The 23893-nt window shown below is 38.4% G+C and overlaps 1 protein-coding gene across 1 annotated transcript in view; it reads left to right on the top strand.

Moving 5' to 3' along the window:
- The window catches only part of kif5ab (kinesin family member 5A, b), a gene marked incomplete at its 3' end in the record, with an annotated part of 66940 nt that extends 43375 nt beyond the window's left edge, over nucleotides 1–23565 (top strand). The window contains exons 21-26 of the mRNA XM_079840054.1: nucleotides 936–996; nucleotides 2529–2600; nucleotides 5960–6064; nucleotides 14691–14907; nucleotides 22879–23041; nucleotides 23460–23565. Of these exons, the coding sequence (XP_079696180.1) occupies nucleotides 936–996; nucleotides 2529–2600; nucleotides 5960–6064; nucleotides 14691–14907; nucleotides 22879–23041; nucleotides 23460–23565 (724 nt within the window). The remainder of the gene's footprint in view (nucleotides 1–935; nucleotides 997–2528; nucleotides 2601–5959; nucleotides 6065–14690; nucleotides 14908–22878; nucleotides 23042–23459) is intronic.
- Between the last annotated feature and the right edge of the window lie 328 nt (nucleotides 23566–23893).

Raw genomic sequence — 23893 nt, 5'->3', positions numbered from 1 at the left:
TTTCCATAGGCGTAATGGTTTTTATACCGTACATACTGTATATTCTATCCCCCTACACTGCCCCTAAACCTACCCATCACACACACACACACACACACACACACACACACACACACACGCACACACACACACACACACACACACACACACTGCCCCTAAACCTACCCATCACACACACACACACACACACACACACTGCCCCTGCCCCTAAACCTACCCATCACACACACACACACACACACACACACACTGCCCCTGCCCCTAAACCTACCCATCACACACACACACACACACACACACACACACACACTGCCCCTGCCCCTGCCCCTAAACCTACCCATCACACACACACACACACACACACACACACACACACACACACACACACACACACACACACTGCCCCTGCCCCTAAACCTACCCATCACACACACACACACGCACTGCCCCTAAACCTACCCATCACACACACACACACACACACACACGCTGCCCCTAAACCTACCCATCACACACACACACACACACACACACTGCCCCTAAACCTACCCATCACACACACACACACACACACACACAGCCCCTAAACCTACCCATCACACACACACACACACACACACACACACACACACACACACACACACACACACACACACACACACACACACACTGCCCCTAAACCTAGCCATCACAGGAGACATTCTGCATTTTTACATTTTCAAAAAACATCACTTAGTCTGATTTATAAGATGTTTTCCTCATGGGGACCAAAAAATGTCCCACAAGGACGAGGATTTCGGATATTGCCATCTTTGTGGGGACATTTTTTCCCCATGACGTAGGGATTACCAGTCCACACACACACACACACACACACACACACACACACACACACTGAGGGAAGACCTGTGTCATAAACAGCCCTATATCTGCAGATATCTTCATGAGCGGCAGGAACAAACCAAGCAGGACATGAAGGGTTTGGAGGAGACCGTGGTGAGTGTGTGAGTGTGTGTGTGAGTGTGTGAGTGTGTGTGAGCTGATGTGACACTTCATTGCATGTTTAGAGTTAAGTTTAGTTTAAATACTAAATGCAACTCATTTGGGTTTGAGCACTGGTTTGGGGTCAGCAAGGTTTGTGAAAGAGTCTCTTCTGCTCATTTATCTGATCAAAAATACAGTAAAATTATTATGATTTAAATTTAGCTGAATAAAAGAAAAACATTTACTGACCCCAAACTTTTGAATGGGAGTTTATGTAATAATATTTAGCACATAAAATGTATCATATTTAAAATGAATTGACTTGAAATGTAATATAGTCAACTCTAATTGATAATAATTATAATATTTAAAAATAAAAATGTATATAAAAATAATTTATTAAATTACTATTACATTTATAATACTTAAATATATTTAATAATATATCAATTAAATATTTAAAATAATTTATTCACATTTTATTATAAATAAATATTTACTATTCTAAAAGTAATATTAAATATAGTATAAATTACTACAAATATTATTAAATATGATAAGTAATGCATAAATTGTATTTAATAACATTTGTATAATATTATAAATGAATATATTATATTATAAATAAAATATTATACAATTTTGTAATTTATAGATAATTTATTACATTACTAAAAATATTATTAAATATAATAAGTAATACATTAAATAGATTTTACAACATTTATAATATTATAAATCAACACATTCCATTATAAATATAAGTATAATATTATTACATATTTATAATTGTATAAATTTATTAAATTACTAAAAATATTATTAAATATGATAGGTAATGCATAAAATATATTTAATAACATTTGTATAATATTATAAATTAGTATATTATATTATAAATATATTATACAATTTTGTAATTTATAGATAATTTGTTAAATTATAAAAATATTATTAAATATAATAAGTACATTAAATAGATTTAATAACATATTATAAATATTATATATGCAATTTTATAATATTATAAATCAACACATTCCATTATAAATATAAGTATGATATTATTACATATTTATAATTTCATACATTATTTATTAAATTATGAAGTAATGCATTAAATATATTAATAATGTCCTTTAAATAATATTTACAGATACAACTTTAAATATCAATGAGGTCAGTAAAAGCTGAACAAAGATTAATAAATGCTTCAGTATATGCTACTGTATGTAATTTCATAATAATTTTGTGCCTTTTGCAATGTAGCATATTTAAAATACAGTCACTTTAAATGTAATATCATGCGCTTTAATATGTTAGTCAACACTTCTTTAAATCATGACAAACGTTTATTAAAACACTGTGAAACACACTTTAAAGTCAAACTTTAATGTGACATTATTACATAGCACTTAAATGGCCTTTTCTTTTTAATTGACTTTTGTATTGATATTATATCAAGTACAGTTTTTTTAAAGAAACGTATAGTTTTATGCTTTGAAGTGGATGATTATGATTGATGAGATGTTTGTCTTTGAAAGGCTCGTGAGCTCCAGACGCTGCACAATCTGAGGAAGCTGTTCGTCCAGGACCTGACGGCTCGAGTTAAACGGGTGTGTGTGACGGAGGAACATCAACACACACACCGCAAAACCTTTACAACGTGTTCCTACGGAGCCCCTAAAGGGACAACATTATCTATCAATGCTTTCCCGAGAATCACGCAAACACAAAAGCATCACATTTGTTACAGTATTAATCTGTTAATAATGTTAGACTGTCTGACATTTACATTTTATTCACTGTATTTAAAAAATAGGGATTATCACATGAAAATATATAAACAATTTTTTATAAAATATGTCAGCGTAATTAATTATATCATGATTTATGTTAGTGTGATTTATGGATGATTCCACAAACGTAAAATAAAAATGAAAATAAATGATTAAATTACTATTATAAACTATTATATTTATAATACATTAAATATATTTAATAACATACAAATTAAATAAATTATTAAATTACTTAATATATATATATATATATATATATATATATATATATATATATATATATATATATATATATATATATATATATATATATATATATATATATATATATATATATATATATATATATATATAAATATGAAATATTCTAAACATAATATTATTTCATGTTATGATGTATAAATTATGAAATTACTAAACAAATTAATAAATATGATAAGTAATATTATATAGTAATATAGTTATAGTAATATTATAAATCAGTATATATGATATGATAAATATAATACTAATATAAATTACTAAACATGTAATATTATTAACATAAGTAATACATTAAATGGATTGAATAACATTTATATTCTAAATATTATATTATACTATTTTAAAAGTGTATAAATAATTTATTAAACTACTAAAATATGATTAAATATGAGAATACATTAAATATATTTAATAACATTTATAATATTATAAAATCAACATAATATTATTCTAAATATAAGTATGATATATTTTTAAGTACAATATATTTTAAAGAGTAGTGCATTTAATTATTTAATAAGGTAATAATGTCCTTTAAATAATATTAACAGATGATATTAATGAAGTATCAGTAAATGCTGAAATGCCATTAAAGAATATTAATAAATATATATTTCATTATTAGTTCAACTAATGAAACTTTATTGTAAAATGTGACCTAAAACAATCATTAAACTATATATATACATATATACACAGGTGCTGGTCATATAATTAGAATATCATCAAAAAGTTGATTTATTTCACTAATTCCATTCAAAAAGTGAAACTTGTATATTATATTCATTCATTACACACAGACTGATATATTTCAAAAGTTTATTTCTTTTAATTTTGATGATTATAACTGACAACTAAGGAAAATCCCAAATTCAGTATCTCAGAAAGTTAGAATATTACTTAAGACCAATACAAAGAAAGGATTTTTATAAATCTTGGCCAACTGAAAAGTATGAACATGAAAAGTATGAGCATGTCCAGCACTCAATACTTAGTCTGGGCTCCTTTTGCCTGAATTACTGCAGCAATGCTCTGATAGTGGCCTTCAGCTCTTCTGCATATCGCATCTTCCTCTTCACAATACTCCAGAGATTTTCTATGGGGTTAAGATCAGGCGAGTTTGCTGGCCAATTAAGAACAGGGATACCATGGTCCTTAAACCAGGCTCTGGTTGCTTTGGCACTGTGTGCTGGTCCCAGTCCTGTTGGAAAATGAAATCTGAATCTCCATAAAGTTGGTCAGCAGTAGGAAGCATGAAATGCTCTAAAACGTCCTGGTATACGTTGACCTTGGACCTCAGAAAACACAGTGGACCAACACCAGCGGATGACATGGCACCCCAAACCATCACTGACTGTGGAAACTTTACACTGGACCTGAAGCAGCGTGGATTGTGTGCCTCTCCTCTCTTCCTCCAGACTCTGGGACCCTGATTTCCAAAGGAAATGCAAAATTTACTTTCATCAGAGAACATAACTTTGGACCACTCAGCAGCAGTCCAGTCCTTTTTGTCTTCCGACGCTGTCTGTTGTTCAAGAGTGCGACAGCTGAAACCCATGTCTTGCATACGTCTGTGTGTAGTGGTTCTTGAAGCACTGACTCCAGCTCCAGTCCACTCTTTGTGAATCTCCCCCACATTTTGAATGTGTTTTGTTTCACAATCCTCTCCAGGGTGCGGTTATCCCTATTGCTTGTACACTTTTTTCTACCACATATTTTCCTTCGCCTCTCTATTAATGTGCTTGGACACAGAGCTCTGTGAACAGCCAGCCTCTTTTGCAATGACCTTTTTGTGTCAAAGGTCGTCTTTTGGACAGCTGTCCGGTCATCAGTCTTCCCCATGATTGTGTCACCTACAGAACTAGACTGAGAGACCATTTAAAGGCCTTTGCAGGTGTTTTGAGTTCATCAGCTGATTAGAGTGAGGCACCAGGCGTCTTCAATATTCAACCTTTCCACAATATTCTAACTTTCTGAGATACTGAATTTGTGATTTTCCTTAGTTGTCAGTTATAATCATCAAAATTAAAAGAAATCAACATTTGAAATATATCAGTCTGTGTGTAATGAATGAATATAATATACAAGTTTCACTTTTTGAATGGAATTCGTGAAATAAATCAACTTTTTGATGATATTCTAATTATATGACCAGCACCTGTATATATATATATATATAGTTTAATGGTTGTTTTAGGTCACATTTTACAATAAAGTTTCATTAGTTGAACTAATAATGAAATATATATTTATTAATATTCGTTAATGGCATTTCAGCATTTACTGATATTTCATTAATATCATCTGTTATTATTTAAAGGACATTATTACCTTATTAAATAATTAAATGCACTACTCTTTAAAAAATATTGTACTTAAAAATATATCATACTTATATTTAGAATAATATTATGTTGATTTTATAATATTATAAATGTTATTAAATATATTTAATGTATTATCATATTTAATCATATTTTAGTAGTTTAATAAATTATTTATACACTTTTAAAATAGTATAATATAATATTTATAATATATATATATATATACACACACACACATGTATTTCTTTATATTAGTAATTCAATTCTGTATTTTTAAAATGAACTTTTTCATGTGCATCTTTTACATTTGAATGTCGCCTCATATACAGTATTTATATGATTTTTAAATGAAACTACTTTTATGATTTCTTTTCCCACAGAATGTGTTGCTTACTCTCAACATAAATGGCTTGAAAAACTCAATAAGCTCTTAAAAAAACTTGAATATAATATTTAATAATGAAAGGTGCATTTGATTTGATTTACCTGTAAACATCAGATGACACAAACCGTGTTTGGGTTCAGACGGCGCTTATGAATGATGGTTTATATGATGGTTTATATGATCTGTGTATGTTTCAGAGCGCGGAGCTGGATCCGGATGAGAGCGGTGGATGTTCCACACAGAAACAGAAGATCTCCTTCCTGGAGAACAACCTGGACCAGCTGACCAAAGTGCACAAACAGGTCAGGAAACACACGCTACACACATCTCAGAGAACCAACATCAAAACTCTGTTCTCTCGGTATTCATTCTATTGTATATATAATATTCTACATATAATAGTATTAAATGTTATGATTGAATACATTATTTATTAAATGACTAAAAATATAATTAACTATGGTAAGTAATGCATGAAATATATCTAATTAATATAAATATTATTAAAAAAAATATATTTTTAAATTACTCAAATATTATTAAATATGATAATACATTAAATATATTTAGTAACATTTATATTATATATAATATTATAAATATTACACAATTAAAAAAAATTATAAAGCATTTAAATTACTAAAATATCGTTAAATATGATAAGTAATAAATTAAATGGATTTATAGCATTTATAAAAATATTAATATATTATAATATAATATAACATTTTTATAATTTTTTTACAATATATTTTAAAAACAATATTTTTATATGATGCATAATGCATTAAATATATTTAAAAAATGATTATTAACTAATGATTATAAAATATATCAAATAAATATAAATATTATAAAAAATAATTTATTAAATTACTAAAAATATGATTAAATATGATCATACATTAAATATATTTAATAACCTTATATTATAAATGAATAATATTATAAATATTATGTTATACCATTTTAAAATGTTATAAAGCGTTTACATTACTACAATATTATTAAATATGATAAGAAATATAATTTAATAACATTTATTAAATGATTAATATATTATAATATAAATATAACATTTTTATAATTTTATAAATAATTTATTAAATTACTAACAATATTTTTAAACAATGATGCATAATGCATAAAATATATTTACAACCCCAAATCAGAAAAAGTTGGGACAGAATGGAAAACGCAAAAAAAAAAGAAAAAAAAAGAAGTGATTTCTAAATTTACTTTGACTTGTATTTCATTGCAGACAATATGAACACAAAATATTTCATGTTTTGTCTGGTCAACATGTCATTTGTAAATATGCATCCTTTCCTGTCATTCAGACCTGCAACACATTTCAAAAAAAGTTGGGGCAGGAGCAATTTAGGGCTAGTAATGAGGTAAAATGGTTAAATAATGATGTGATTTGAAACAGGTGATGTCAACAGGTGATTGTAATTATGATTTGGTACAAAAGCAGCATCCAAGAAAGGTCTAATCCTTTAGGAGCAAAGATGGGCCGAGGATCGCCAGTTTGCCAACAAATACGTGAGAAAATGATTGAAATGTTTAACAACAATGTTCCTCAAAGAAAGATAGGAAGAGATTTGGATATTTCACATTCAACAGTGCATAACATAATTAAAAGATTCAAGGAATCTGGAGGAATTTCAGTGCGTAAAGGACAAGGGCGCAAGCCTAAGCTGAACAACCGTGATCTCGGATCCCTCAGGCGGCACTGCATCAAGAATCGTCATCATCTAGAAGCGATATCCCCACATGGGCTCAGGACTACTTTGGCAAACCTTTGTCAAGTACCACAATACGTAGTTACATCCACAAATGCCAGTTAAAACTGTCCTGTGCCAAAAGGAAGCCCTATGTTAACAGTGTCCAGAAGCGCCGTCGACTTCTCTGGGCTCGAGGCATCTGGGATGGACCATCACACAGTGGAAACGTGTACTGTGGTCAGATGAAGCAGTATTTCAGGTATTTTTTGGGAGGAATGGACGCCGTGTGCTCCGGACCAAAGAAGAAAAGGATCATCCAGACTGTTACCAGCAACAAGTCCAAAAGCCAGGGTCTGTCATGGGATGGGGTTGTGTCAGTGCCCTTGGCAAAGGTAACTTGCACTTCTGTGAAGGCACCATTAATGCTGAAAAGTACATAGAGATTTTGGAGCATAATATGCTGCCTTCAAGAAGACATCTTTTCCAGGGACGTCCATGCATATTTCAACAAGACAATGCAAAACCACATTCTGCACTCATTCTGCAGTCCTGGCTGCGGAGGAAGAGGGTTCGGGTTCTTGACTGGCCTGCCTCAGTCCCGACCTGTCTCCAATAGAGAATGTGTGGAAGAGCCCGAACTGTTGCCCACCTTAAGACTTGTTTGCAGGAAGAATGGGACAAAATTACACCTGAAACACTTCATCACTTGGTGTCTTCAGTCCCTAAACGTCTTTTAAGTGTTGTGAAAAGGAATGGCAACATTACAAAGTGGTAAATGCTTGCTTTTTGAAATGTGTTGCAGGTCTGAATGACAGGAAAGGATGCATATTTACAAATGACATGAAGTTGACCAGACAAAACATGAAATATTTTGTGTTCATATTGTCTGCAATGAAATACAAGTCAAAGTAAATTTAGAAATCACTTCTTTTTTCTTTTTTTTTTGCGTTTTCCATACTGACATACCAACTTTTTCTGATTTGGGGTTGTATAATATTATAAATATTATATTATAAATAAAATATTACTACATTTAAAATTTATTTTTTTACTAAAAATTGTATTAAATATGATATTAAATATAATAATTAATGTATAAAATATACTTAATAACATTTATATTTTAATAAATAACTTATTAAATTACAAAAAATTTTAATATGATAAAATTCTGCAGAAATCCTAAGATCCTGACTTGAGTAATATTAGAGAATGCACACAACAATCTCCTTCTCTCGTTATTAATTGTATTATTATAGCCTCATTTACACATCTAAAGGATGTGTAGACATTAATTCATAATCATGGTTTAGTTTAGTTTGATTGTCGTTCTCTCTCTCTCTCTCTCTCTCTCTCTCTGGATTGAGTGGTTTAGTTTAGTTTGATTGTCGTTCTCTCTCTCTCTCTCTCTCTCTCTCTCTGGATTGAGTGGTTTAGTTTAGTTTGATTGTCGTTCTCTCTCTCTCTCTCTCTCTCTCAGTGCATGCTGGGAAGTGGAAGTGTGTGGGAGGGTGAACACGGTGAGAGGGAAATTTGAACACGGTTTCTTAACTATTGGTTTTGGGAGACTATTGGGAGGATTTCTATGTGTGTAATTTCGCAGAATTGGTTTGGTTTTAGTCTGTAACCTTCTCGGATTTTTCTACGTGTAATAGTCGAGTATTGATCGTGTCGGGGACGGGGATGGCGTCGCACGGGAGTGTGCAGGCGTCGTCTCTGTCACTCCGGCACGGTATCAGGTGTGTCACGAACGCCGGCGAGTCTGTGGAGGACGTGTTGTTGGATGTAGCTGAACGCGTCGGGCACGACAACATTGTTTCTGCGTCTCGGATGAACAAAGCGGTGGTGGTGTTTCTCAAGGATGAACGACTAGTGACTGTTTTGATCGAAAGCGGGATTTCGGTAAGTGGTGCTTTTATTCCTGTTCAACCTTTAGCAACACCAACGAGTAAAGTAACCATTTCTAATGTTCCGCCGTTCATTCCTAATGCTGATATTGAGCGCGAGCTTTCGCGTTTTGGTAAACTTGCTAGTGGAATTAAAATGGTTCCACTTGGCTGCAAAAATGCAGCTTTGAAACATGTGATGTCGTTTAGGCGGCACGTATTCATGTTTTTGAACTCGCAGAATCTTAATGTGTCGTTTCGGTGCATGTATGAAGGCAAGTCGTACATGTTATATGCGAGCGCAGGTGAGATGCGATGTTTTGAGTGCGGTGGTTTCGGGCACGTAAGGTTATCATGTCCTAATAAAACTGCCGTGCAAATAGATCCACATGAAGATCAGGTTGTTGAGGTGAATGCTGAGAATGTGAGGAATAATGAGGAAGTTCCTACTGAGAGAGTAATAAATGACGAGGAGGTCTCTACTGAGAGTGTGAGGAAGAACGAAGAGTCGTCTGTTGAGAATGAACAAATGGATGACGGTGATGTTGAAGGACAGATGTCTGAAACAAATGTTGATTCGAGGATTGAGGGTCGGATGAGCAGAGATTGTGTGAGGACCAGGTCAGGAAGAAATGAGGATCAAAAAAGTGTCAGAGAGGTAAATTCATGTGAGCCAAAAGAAAAAATAAAAAAGTTAGGTGAAGAAGAAATAAATGAGGCTGATGATGAGGAGGATGGTGTCCTATCTGATACTTCGGATCTGTCAGATATTTCTCAGATAGGTTGTGATCAGATTTACTCGCTGGATGAGATAAATGCGTTTTTGGATGAGACTTTTGGAAGGGTTGCTGATGTGAAGGATTTCTTTCCAGATGTAAAGAAATTAGAATTTTCAGTTTTATATTGGCAGAAGAGGGTAGGAGAAGAAAAACTGAACTCGCGAAAGAGGTTTCGCTTGAAAAAGTTTCTCACTAAAATTAGAAAAGGGAAAAACCCAGTTAAAGGTAAATCAAATTGATTTTGCGAAATGAGATCCACATCAAGGGTGACTTTGCAGTGCTATCTGTTTTTCCTGTCTCTTTTTTTCCTCTCTTTATATCTCTTTATGGATATTTTGAGAATAGGATCTTTAAACATTAATGGAGGGAGAGATAGGAATAAGAGAGCAGTGATATCAGAATATGTTCATCTGAAAGACATCAATGTTATGTTTTTACAGGAAACACATTCAGATAGTCAAAACGAAATTGAATTGTATAGATGGTGGGAAGGTGAATGTATTCTGAGTCATGGAACCAATGTAAGCGCAGGAGTAGCGATTATCTTTTCCAAAAATTTGGATCTAAAGATTCTATCCACTATTGAATTAGAAAAGGGTAGAGTTTTAATAGCAATAGTTGAAATTAAAGAGTTAAAGTTTCTTTTTATTAATGTTTATGCTCCAAATTTAGGTCCACAAAGATTAGAACTATTTGAAAAATTAAGCATTGCAATAAGAAAATATGATGATGGAAAAATGTGTGTAATAATGGGAGGAGATTGGAATTGTACTACTGATTTTGTATTGGATAGGAATGGGCAAGAACCTCATTTACAGTCTAGTAATATGCTCCTTAGGATAACTCAAGAACTAGAACTGGATGATGTGTGGAGAAATAAGAATCAGTTAACAAAACAATACACATGGATTAAAATTTTGGATTCTATTGTAAAGGGAGCACGTCTGGATAGAATATATGTAAATAAATCAGACAATAATAGAGTCATGAATGTTGGTATATCTCCTTGTGGGTTTTCTGATCATCATATAGTGACTGTTGATTTTAATACTAAAAGCATGTCACATTCAAAATCTTATTGGCATTTTAATGTCAAACTGGTGCAGGATACGTTATTTTGTGAAAAATTTAAATGTTTCTGGGAGAGTTGGAAAGTAGAAAAAGACAATTTCGAAAATGTAATTCAATGGTGGGAGGTAGGAAAAGTCCAAATCAAGATTTTTTGTCAGCAGTTTTCTTATAATAATACTGTGATTGTAAAAAGAAATATTGAAAGTTTGGAGAAAGATATTAATGAAATGGAAAATGTAATTGATTTGAATGTTTCGGGTTTCGGGGATTTAAAGAAAAAGAGATTGGAGTTGAAAACACTGTTAGAGGAAAGAGCAAAAGGTGCCTTAATCAGAGCAAGGATATCTTCCATCAAGGAAATGGACGCTCCAACAAAGTTCTTTTTTAACTTGGAACGTAAAGTAGTAAAGCAAAAGAATATGCTTTATCTTCGGAAGGACAATGGCACATTAACTTCAAATCCTATCGAAATGAGGAAAATTGCAATGGACTTTTATGCTGAACTTTTTGGGTCAAAAGATTGTGATCCTGAGAGTACGGATCAGTTATTAAAAGGACTGCCTACTTTAAAATCTGAGGACAGAAAAACCCTGGACAAATTAATTTCATATGAAGAACTTTCAGAGGCCGTAAAGCAACTGTCCATAGGGCGTTCTCCGGGAGTAGATGGCCTGCCTGCTGAATTTTACAAATCATTTTGGGACATTTTAGGAGAGGACTTTTATAATGTAATCTGTGAATGTTTTCAAAAAGGTACTTTACCCAGCAGTTGCAAAAGAGCAGTACTATCACTTCTACCTAAGACTGGTGATTTAGGGGTGTTGAAAAACTGGCGTCCTGTTTCTTTAATGTGCCAAGACTACAAAATATTGTCTAAATGTTTAGCAAATAGATTAAAGAAGTTTTTGAGCACTATTGTGAGGAATGAGCAAACATACTGTATTCCAGGACGTACAATAATGGATAATTTATTTCTAATAAGAGATGTTATGGACCTTTCTATGAATGATGATTTTAATATTGGTTTCTTATCGATTGACCAAGAAAAAGCGTTTGATCGTGTGGGTCATGAATATCTTTTAAGTGTTTTGAAAGCATTTGGGTTTGGGGAGACTTTCATTTCTTGGATCAAATTACTGTATAGAGAGGCTTCAGTGATGCTTAAGGTTGGAGGGGGACTGAGTTGTCCAATACCTGTGAAGAGGGGAATTAGGCAGGGGTGCCCAATTTCTGGACAACTCTACAGTTTAGTTATTGAGCCCTTGCTTATTAAACTGAGAAATAATTTGAAAGGCTTTCACATACCAGGGGATTTTAATGGTTCAAGTGTTTCTGTTTCAGCTTACGCTGATGATGTCACTGTTTTTATTACTGGACAAGGGGACATTGAGATATTGTCTAAAAGTTTAGCTTTATACGAGAGAGCCTCCTCATCAAGAGTAAATTGGGCAAAGAGTGAGGGTTTTGTTGTGGGTCCATGGAAAAATGGTGGGCCACCTAAGCTTCCAGGAGGGTTACAGTGGAATACAGAGGGAATTAAAATTCTTGGAGTATTTCTGGGTAAAGAAAATTATAGGAAAAAAAACTGGGAGGGTATGCTGGAGAAGGTGTCTGCCAAGTTGTCTAAATGGAATTGGCTATTACCTGAACTATCCTACAGGGGTAGAGTCTTGGTTACAAATAACCTGGCCGCCTCCATGCTATGGCATAGACTCAATGTGCTGAATCCTCCAGATGAACTGATAAAAGTTATACAGAAGAAATTTGTGGGGTTTTTTTGGTCGGGGCAACACTGGATTCCTGGATCCGCATTATATCTGCCTTTACAAGAAGGAGGACAAGCTCTGATAGATATCAGAAGCAGGATTATGACTTTTAGACTGCAAACAGCTCAAAGATTATTATATGGAGAAGATCTGGGATGGATTCGTGTTGCTTGTGCTATTTTAAGGAAAGCATCTGGTCTCGGTTACGAGAAACAATTGTTTTTACTGAGCCTTAAAGAGCTGGACATGAGTAACTTAACCCTGTTTTATCAGTCAATGCTGAGAGCCTGGCTTGATAACTTCAATATCAACAGAGATCTTTCTGAACCAAAGGAGTGGATAATGGGAGAGCCATTGTTTTACAACCCAATGATACAAACGAGAACTCTGTCATCGGGAAGTTTGATGAACTGCCTGGCGGGAGCTGGACTGAAGAGGATAGGAGACCTGAGAGACCTCAACGGATGGAAGACGGCTGCAGCACTACAGCGTGAGACGGGTATTCGATCTCTCCGTCTTCTGCAGCAGGTGTTGGAGGGGGTGCAGAGAGCATTGCCTGGAACCTGCAGGGAGGCACTGGAAACTCAACCAGCTCAAGAGTGGAGGAGAAACTATCAGTTTCCATCTATCAGTGTTTCTGCTGCTGCAAAAGAAAATTATGAAGATGCTGACACAATATTAACTTTTAAGACCCCGGAGATGGGACCGTTTCGTGAAACAACTAAAAAAGCAATTTACTTTACTTGCGTTAAAGTTGCCCATCAGACTGTTTTAAAAAGAGTACGAGCAGGGAGGTGGACAGAAGTGTTTGGACCAGACTTTAAAGGATCCTGGAGGTCTCTGTACAAACCTCCCATTGAGAAGCGTACAGCAGACCTACAGTGGAGACTTATTCATGGTGCTATAGCTACAAACAGACACGTGGCGCACCTGAATCCAGCAGTGGGGAGGGAATGTCCTTTTTGTGGAATTGAAGAGACAGTTGAACACTTATTTATTAATTGTGTGAGGTTAAGCAGTCTTTTTATTATTTTAAAAGGTTTGTTTGAAAGGTTTGGTAAAGATTTTTCTAATCAGTTTTTTATAAGTGGTCCTAAATATACATCTCATGAGAGAAGAAGAATATGCTTATTTAATTTTTTGTTGGGTATGGCCAAAATGGCAATTTGGAAGACTCGAAAGAATAAGTTATTGGGTATAGGTACAGTAGACGCAGAAAATGCTTTTAAAGGCATGGTGTCTGCTAGAATTAAAATTGAATATACATATTTTAAATTGATTAATGATATTCAAAGGTTCGCCGAAATATGGTCCGTGGAAGGAGTTTTGTGTGAGGTTTTGGATGACATGTTGTATTTCAAATTTTAAAGTTGTTTGAAGTATAAATGTTATATGTGTGTATTTTTATTGTATATTTATTATAGGTGATATTTTGTATTATATGATTAGATAGGAAATCTGGATTGTGAAAAAAGTTAATGTAATAAAGTCGTGTTAAGCCTCTCTCTCTCTCTCTCTCTCTCTCTCTCTCTCTCTCTCTCTCTCTCTCCCTCCCTCTCTCTCTCTCTCTCTCTCTCGTTCTCTCTCTCTCTCTCTCTCTCTCTCTCTCTCTCTCTCTCTCTCTCTCTCTCTCTCTCTCTCTGGATTGAGTGGTTTAGTTTAGTTTGATTGTCGTTCTCTCTGTCTCTCTCTCGTTCAGCTGGTTCGTGATAACGCTGATCTGCGCTGTGAGCTGCCGAAGCTGGAGAAGCGTCTACGCTCGACGGCCGAGCGGGTTCGGGCGCTGGAGGACGCGCTGACCGATGCTAAAGAAGGAGCCATGAAGGACCGGCACCGCTACCAGCAGGAAGTGGAGCGCATCAAAGACGTCATGAGGGCCAGAAACCCGTTCAGACGGCCTCATGCTGCTCTTATCGGTCAGTAACTCCCAACATGCACTGCTCCGCTATTTCTGGGCTGGTCAAACCAGATGAAACTCAAGCATCATCTCTGTTCCCTTTCGAGGGAACTTCACACGGCGTCCACTAGGGACAGCTCTGGGAAAGCCCACAGCATCTGATGCACGTATGTCAACTCAGCCAATGGCGAGAGTGAGCGTCACGTCCAGGAAAGGATAAATATACATCCGGTCCGATCGCACTTCAGCTAAGCGATATGTGTGAAAACTGTCTCTGTCTATTTATTGTTGTCCGTCAAAAGCACAATAAGTCTCAGTTTAAAAATAGCGAACACATCTGTGTTCAAACATACCCCTTTTCCACCAAGGCAGTGCTAGAACTAGATCGGAGCCAGAGCCTAGTCTCAAATCGGTTCTTTGTGTTTCCACACCCAAAGCCCCAGCTCCGACCCAGGAAAAGTGGTTCTTAAGTAGCACCAAAACATTGCTGGGCTAGAACAGGGCTAGAAGTAAGAACCGATTCCGTCAGGCGCTGGGGGCGGAGTCAACAAGACCAACACAAACTGGAGATCCGCCATTGTTGAAATAGCAGCTAATGGAGCTAACAGCTGCTGCTCGTTTGTAATCTCCGTCTATACAAATTACGGCAAACTGCATGAATGCATTGGATTCGCTGTGTTTTCGTTGTGTTTTGCTGCCGATGTAGGATCGTAAAGCCATGTGAATCAATAGTAACGCAACGTTTGCTTTGTTGATGGAAGGCTTGTTCGCAGCGGTGCTGTGCAGACCGATCGCCGTATGATAACGAGTCCAGCGAGAGCATATGACTCCTTTTCAGCCCTCAAGTTAAAACATATAGTGATATAAGGGGGCTGAAAGAATATGGTTATGGGGCAATGCCTAAAGTGGATCAGACGCTTGCGAGTTATCCTTCCCCTGCTTCGGCATCGTCCCTGAAGGCCCCCATGCTCCCCACTAAACCATTAAAAACAACATCAGGGCTGGTGGAGAAAGCGTACACAGCAGCAGGGCAGGCTGGTGCGTGTTTGCATACAATGAGTATTTTGCAAGCGTACTAGGCTGAACTGCTGGGGGATTTGGATGGCAGTGAAACGGTGAGCCCTGAGGCAGTTCGCGAACTGCGTCGGGCCACAGATTTATCTCTGAGAGCCACCAAGGAGACCGCTAGAGCTATTGGGCGGCCATGGTGGCGACAGAGAGACATCTGTGGCTCAATTTGTCTGACATTAAAGACAAAGACAGGGCTTTTCTCCTTGATGCGCCAGTTGAACCTGCTGGTCTGTTCGGCGACGCTGTAAATATAGTCGTCGACAGATTTCAGGAGAATAAGAAACAAGCGGAGGCATTTAAAAAATATCTTCCGCGCCGCCACCAACCCTCTGGGGCTGCTGGGCATTCGAGAGGCTGGTTCCCTTAGCGGATTTTCTGGCAGAATGGAAACGTCTACCAAATATATCGCTATGGGTCCTGCAGACGGTAGAAAATGGGTACAGAACTCAGTTTGGGTTCCACCCACCTCGATCCAACGGAGTGCTGGTAACATCAGTATGTCCCGAGCACGCTCTGATAATGGAACAGGAAGTGGAAACCTTGTTAAAAAAGGAGGCTATAGAACAGGTCCCTGTACAGAACAGAGAGTTGGGTTTTTACAGCCGGTACTTAGTTCCAAAAAAGGATGGAGGGTGGCGCCCTATATTAGATCTTCGTCGTCTGAATTGTACAGTCAGGAAACTAAAATTCAAGATGCTGACGCTAAGTCAGATTGTGACCCACATCAGATCCGAGGATTGGTTTGTGACGAGATCTGAAGGAGGCATACTTCCATGTCTCCATCCTTCCACAACACAGGAAGTTCCTGAGGTTCGCTTTCGGGGGGCAAAGCGTACCAGTATCGGGTTCTTCCATTTGGTCTAGCTCTTTCACCCCGCACATTGATGGCGGTTCGGCATCGAGATGTCATCCTCGCTCATATTCAAAAGTTGGGGTTGAGGCTGAACGCAAAGAAGAGTATGCTTTCTCCAGTACAGAGGACCACTTTTCTAGGCGTAGTTTGGGATTCCATAGCAATGCGGGCAGTGCTTTCACCCACGTGCATTGCTGCGATTCTGTCAGCTGTAAAGAGAGTAAAAATAGGCCAGTCATTCACTGTGAAGCAGTTTCAAAATTTGCTGGGGTTAATGGCAGCGGCGTCCAACGTGATTCCTTTTGGCCTGCTGTACATGAGACCCTTACAGTGGTGGCTCAGGACCAGAGGGTTTTCCCCGAGGGGGAACCCTTTTCGTATGATCAAGATCACGCGGCGGTGTCTCCGCGCCTTGGTCATATGGAAGAAAGCCTGGTTCCTGTCCCAAGGTCCTGTGTTGGGGGCACAATGTCGTCGAGTCACCCTGACGACAGATACCTCTCTCACGGGCTGGGGAGCGGTAATGGAAGGCCGCTCAGCTCAGGGTCTTTGGGGGGACCATCATCTTTCGTGGCACATCAACTGCCTGGAGATGATGGCAGTTTTCAATGCATTTAAATTTTTCCTCCCGGACCTGAGGGGCCATCATGTGTTGGTCCGTACCGTACGTGGTCTCCTATGTAAATCGCCAGGGGGGTCTGCGTTCGCGCCCACTGTGCAAGCTAGCGCACCAGATCCTCCTGTGGTCTCTGGGGAAGTTACTCTCCTTGAGAGCAATCTTTATTCCGGGGGCCCAGAATATAGGAGCGGACATCCTGTCAAGACAGGGGTTGAGGCCAGGGGAATGGAGACTTAACCCCGAGGTGGTGAAGATCATTTGGGAGATTTATGGCCAGGCGGAAGTGGATCTGTTTGCGCCTCAGAATACGACGCACTGTCCACTCTGGTTCTCGTTGACACATCCAGCTCCTCTCGGACTGGATGCCATGGTACAGATGCTTTTCCCCCAGAAAGTTCGCCGGGAGGGGATAAGTCTACTGCTAGTAGCTCCTTACTGGCCGAGCCGGATTTGGTTCTCGAACCTCGTAGCACTGCTCGATGGCTCACCCTGGAAGATTCCGATCAGGAGGGATCTTCTATCTCAGGCGGAGGGCTCAATATTTCACCCCCGCCCAGAAATGTGGAACCTGTGGGTTTGGCCGCTGAGGGGGCCGAGCTCATAGAGTCTGGTCTCTCTACCGAGGTAATGGAGACCATTCTCAGCTCCAGAGCTTCGTCCACGAAGAGACTATATGCCCTGAAGTGGAGGTTGTTCACTTCTTGGTGTCAAGCTCGACAATTAGATCCAGTCAACTGCCCTGTTGGTTCAGTGCTAGATTTTCTACAAGAGCGTTTCTCTTCTGGGTTGTCCCCTGCTACACTAAAGGTGTATGTTTCATCTATTTCAGCTTACCATGCCCATGTGGATGGTATTACTGTGGGGAGGAACCCGTTGGTAACTCGTTTCCTTCGTGGCACTAGGAGGCTGAGGCCTGCGGAGTTCCTACTTGGGATTTGGCTATAGTGTTGGAAGGTGTATCTGCGGCTCCGTTCAAGCCACTTGACATCATCTCAGAAAAGTTTCTGACTCTGAAAACCATCTTCCTTCTTGCCATCTCTTCTATTAAGAGAGTAGGAGACCTTCAGGCCTTATCAATGTCCCCTTCGTGCTTGGAGTTTGCACCAGGGATGGTTAAAGCTTTCCTTTACCCTAGATTAGGGTATGTTCCGAAGGTGTTAACCAATGTTCCACGGCCTATAGTGCTGCAAGCTCTCTGTCCTCCTCCTTTTGTTAATCCAGACCAGGAAAGATTGAACCTTGTATGTCCAGTGCGAGCACTGGATGCTTATGTCCACAGAGCTGCCCTGTGGAGGAAAGTAGATCAATTGTTTGTTTGTTTTGGACCTCAGAACAGAGGTCTCCCTGCGTCCAAACATACAATGAGCAAGTGGATAGTCGAGGCTCTCTCACTGGCTTATGGGTCTTCTGGTCAGCAGTGTCCCTTAGCTGTCCGAGCCCACTCTACTAGGAGTATGGCGGCCTCTAAGGCCTTGGTATCGGGGGTTTCCCTCAAAGAAGTCTGCGATGCAGCCGGTTGGTCCTCGCCTCTTACGTTTGTGAGATACTATGATCTTGACCTGGAATGTGCTCCAGGTTCTTCAGTGCTCCTGTCTTGAATGTGCCACAGTTTCACACGACAGGCATTTGGTATTATGGCGTTTTGGTATTTCGTTCCCAGAGCTGTCCCTAGTGGACGCAGTGTGAAGTTCCCTCGAAAGGGAACGTCTCAGGTTATGACTATAACCATAGTTCCCTGAGAAGGGAATGAAACACTGCGTCCCCTTGCCATACTCCCTGCATCCCTGTGATCCCTTGCTTCGGCAGTTTAGCTGAAGTATGATCGGACCGGATGTATATTTACTCACGTGTCTAACTTATGATTTACAATGCAGGGACTGGAACTACAAATAGACTAGTTATAAATACAGTAATCATTACTTTATTTAAGCAGAATAAGTTTGTTGTGATTTTCAAGCTCATTAATGCTAGGCGGTCTTCAACTGATAGCCATGGCTTTAGCTAGCTTTGTGGTTAGCCAAAGTTAAGCTATAATATAGAAATGGACCGCTTCATACTGCAAAATATTGTAAAACATATTTTTTCAAAATAACGGGCAGGGGAGAGATAATACGTCTCATGCTGTCAAACTGTCATGCTATTATAGAATCTTATTCAGTCACATTGTCCGAGTTAAACAGACAGTCAGTCAACTATACTGTAACAACCTAATGTAATTACTAGCTAATTCTGTTTCACTCTTGGCTTACATGTAACAGCAAAACTGGACTTGGCAGTCACGAATTTAGTCATGCTTATTTGAGTCAAGAGAACTGATGGGGATGTTCTTTTAATTGCTATTCAAGCAATGTATGTCTCGTGACAGTTCTCAACTTACCATGCACTTCACGGATGATCTCCGTTGTGTTGTGAATGTTCGCGGCGCGCAGCATGACTCTGGCTGTTGTTGTAGAGCGCCCTCTGGTGGACAAAGTATGAAACGCCAACACTCAGTGTGGTTGAGCGGTGTTTTGTCCGTCGTTTTTATTTTTTTATCGGCCATCATAAATGCCGATACCGATAATATCGGCCCGCCGATATATCGGTCAGGCTCTACTCTCGCCCGTAGGCACATACGACAGTGAGAGACCTGTCCCCGACCCGAAGGCGCAGGGATCCTCTCGTTCATCGGGGTGAACTCCAACACATGGCGGCTGAGCTGGGGGGCTATAAGCAAACCCACACCAGCCCTCCGCCTCTCATCATGGGCAACTCCAGAGTGGTAGAAAGTCCAGCCTCTCTCAAGAAGTGTGGTTCCAGAGCCCAAGCTGTGCGTGACTATCTCTAGTTGGTACCTCTCAACCTCCCGCACAAGCTCAGGCTCCTTCCCCGCCAGCGAGGTGACGTTCGACATCCCTAGAGCCAGTTTCCGTGTCCAGAGATCGGGTCGCAGGGCCCTCGCCTTCGACTGCCACCCAATCCTCGATGCACCGGCTCCTTATGGTCCCTCACATACATAGGGCCTCTATCATGAAACACGAGCAGAACGAATGTGTGTGTAAATCATAGACCGTAAAAAAATATGGACGACGCGACTTCATTGACTTCCGCTTACCATAGTTGAAGCTTTCATAGGCCCGCACACGGCGCTGACATCTCGGGACCGGAGTTGCGCAGTAGAGAGCAGGAAGTAGAGGCGCGATTATCAAAATCCCGCCCACACTCACACAGATTCAGAACAATTAATAATGTTGGTGTGAAATAAACAGTTATGGAAATGTAGAAATGAAAGCTAAAGCTCCAATCTCCTCCCCAAAATCCCGAAAAAAGTCCGTTAGTGCCTCAGTGACAACTTCACTCAGAGAAGCCGTCAATCTCAGCTGTCAATCATGACGTCACACCCCCCGTTTTTATAGCATCAAAAAACTCACTAAAACTAAACTTATTTAAAAAACGAACACTTAAAATGAAATCATCGTGATAAAAACTGCCTAAAATGACAGAAACCATCTTTTGATAACAACTATTTGAAGTGTAATTGAATTGTTTAGTGTGTCTCGCGTCCATTCAAATACATGGAGGGGTGGGGTTTAGGAGCTATACTGGGACCAGCCACCGGGGGGCGATCGAGGCGCGGAAGCTTCAGTTTCTGAGAGGAGCACTACAGGCTTGGTGTAAATCGTTTGTAAAGCCGCTCTGACGTAAATTTTCGGATTCATGAAAATGTTCGTATTTTCAAAATGTTAGTTGGTACGAAAGAAATTTACACCTGCTCCCCACCACGAGTAAATGGTGTGTAAAACATTTGAACGTTCTGTGATCTAATTTAGGCAAACTGACGACTATGCATTTTGAAGCACTATGTACCATAATAATATTTCAAGAGTTGATTTGCCTTGTCTTTTTTTTTTCTTTTTACTGTTTAACGTTGGGTAATAGGCAGCGCTCGTCACTGTCGCTTTTTACCCGGCCGTCCAATCACAGTGGAGGAGGGGCGGGACAAAAACTACACCGACCAATCATCCCACTTGTACACCGACTGAACAACAATAATGAAGTTAAAGGGTTAGTTCACCCAAAAATGAAAATTCTGTCAGTAATTACTCACCCTCATGTTGTTCCAACCATGTAAGACCTTCGTTCATCTTCGGAACATAATTTAGTATATTTTTGATGAAATCTGAGAGCTGTCTCACTCCTCCATAGGCTTTCAGAGGGACTGAAACTTGATGGCCCAGAATAGTAAGTAAAAACGTCATTTAAGGAGTCCAAATGACTACAGTGGCTCTGTATTAAGTCTATCATGCGACGAAAATACTTTTTGAGCGGAAAAACAACAAAAATAACGACTTTATCACACTATTATTGTTGTTCAATTTGAGCCTCTGACGAGAGTTCGCGGGAGTGTCACGACGCATGCGCGAGAACTGAGATTAACCCTACTCCGAAAGAGTGAGCAGCCAGTCAAGTAGTAGTAGAAGAAGAACGCCTTAATCTCAGTTCTCGCGCATGCGTCGTGGCACTCCCGCGAACTCTCGTCAGAGGCTCAAATTGAACAACAATAATAGTGGGATAAAGTCGTTATTTTTGTTGTTTTTCCGCTCAAAAAGTATTTTCGTCGCATGATAGACTTAATAAAGAGTCACTGTAGTTAAATGACGTTTTTACTTACTATTCTGGGCCATCAAGTTTCAGTCCCTCTGAAAGCCTATGGAGGAGTGAGACAGCTCTCAGATTTCATCAAAAATATACTAAATTATGTTCCGAAGATGAACGAAGGTCTTACATGGTTGGAACAACATGAGGGTGAGTAATTACTGACAGAATTTTCATTTTTGGGTGAACTAACCCTTTAATACTGCTTTTTACAGCATTTTTTATATTCGGCAATATTCTTCAAAATGAGATACTAGTAGTTCATTACTGCTATGGATATTGTGTGTCATATTCATTGCAATCGAAGTATCTCAGATGGAAAAACGCTGCCCTTGCAAAGCACTCAAGCGCCACCAGCTGGCCGTTTTCAGAAGAGCACCAGGCGTTTTTTAGCTGGCTAAAATACTTTGATGGACACATGATCATTTAATATTTAATGCTAGGCATATAGCCAATTAGCATTTATGCAAAATACTGGAGCCAAACCTGAGAAAGAAGTCCACGAGTTTCCACAGCGTTCCTGGACACGTCATTGGCAGTTGTAACTCATGGGCGGGATTATGCTAATTATGAATGAGCGTGCACGCGCGTCCTATTTACAAATGTTTGGACTTCATTAATATACACACACGTTTAACTACCGAATCCGTGGTATACGGAGCGTTTGTGAATCTGGAGGAGAGTTTTCGTAAATGTCCATTTTACTCAGAATTTGCTCATATATTTACGAAAGTTGCATGAATGAGGCCCATTAAATGTATTTCAAAATGTGTATTAATATTATATTTATATTTGTAATTGTATTTTCTCAGCCAAACCGATCCGCCCAGGACATTACCCCGCCTCCTTATCTGTCAATCACATGTTCATGCGCAGCCGAGATCAGCCAATCACATTCAGCAATGTGATGTTCAACAGCGCCGGTGAAAAACCCAAATCAACCCCAGCGAAGACAGAGTCCAGTCTGACCCACAAGTGAGTAACGGTGTGTGTGGCTTGTGTTTGATTGAACGGTGTGTGTTTACTACAGCTGAGGTGTGTTTGTTCCTCATGTGAACAGGACACAGTCAGCGGACTCCACACACACACTGAACATCACCAACGGTAAAGACCATCAACACCGATTCTCTTTACTTTTATCAGCTGAACTAAAAGTTATTGCTCAGAGGAATCATCCATACAGTAATAATCATCGTCATTGTTTTCTATAAATAAAAGAAGCATTTTAAATTGAATGCTGTAAATGTAGATAAACTCTACCCTGCGTGCATCAGTATTTTAATGCATATTCATGATTATTATTTTAACAGGAAATGCCAGAGATATGAATGATAACAGGTAAGCGTCCTGACGGTGTGTGACTGTATAAAACCTTCCTCTGCTGTGTGTGAAGCTCTGATGATGTTTCTAGTGTGTGTCTCAGTGGTCACTCTACATCCGTCCCTGCTGACCAATCAGACGAGCTCATTCGCCAGGAGCAGCCGGCCACCACCAGCTAAACACACACACAAACACACACTCACAGGTAAACACAGTATTGCGATTACTGTTGCTATTACATACATAGTATGTGTATATTAAAAATTGTTTAATAAATTACAAAAAAGTAGTACATATTATAATACATATATATATATATATATATTAGGCCTGTCAAAAGATTAATCACGATTAATCGCATCCAAAATAAAAGTTTGTGTTTACATAATATATGTGTGTGTACTCTGTTAATTATTATTTATATATAAATACACACACATTCATGTATATATTTAAGAAATATTTGCATGTATATACTGTATATACATTTATATAATCTATAATATA

The sequence above is a fragment of the Gobio gobio genome (assembly GCF_949357685.1).
Source record: "Gobio gobio genome assembly, chromosome: 17".
Taxonomy (NCBI): domain Eukaryota; kingdom Metazoa; phylum Chordata; class Actinopteri; order Cypriniformes; family Gobionidae; genus Gobio; species Gobio gobio.
This window is presented reverse-complemented; position numbering and strand designations above follow the sequence as displayed.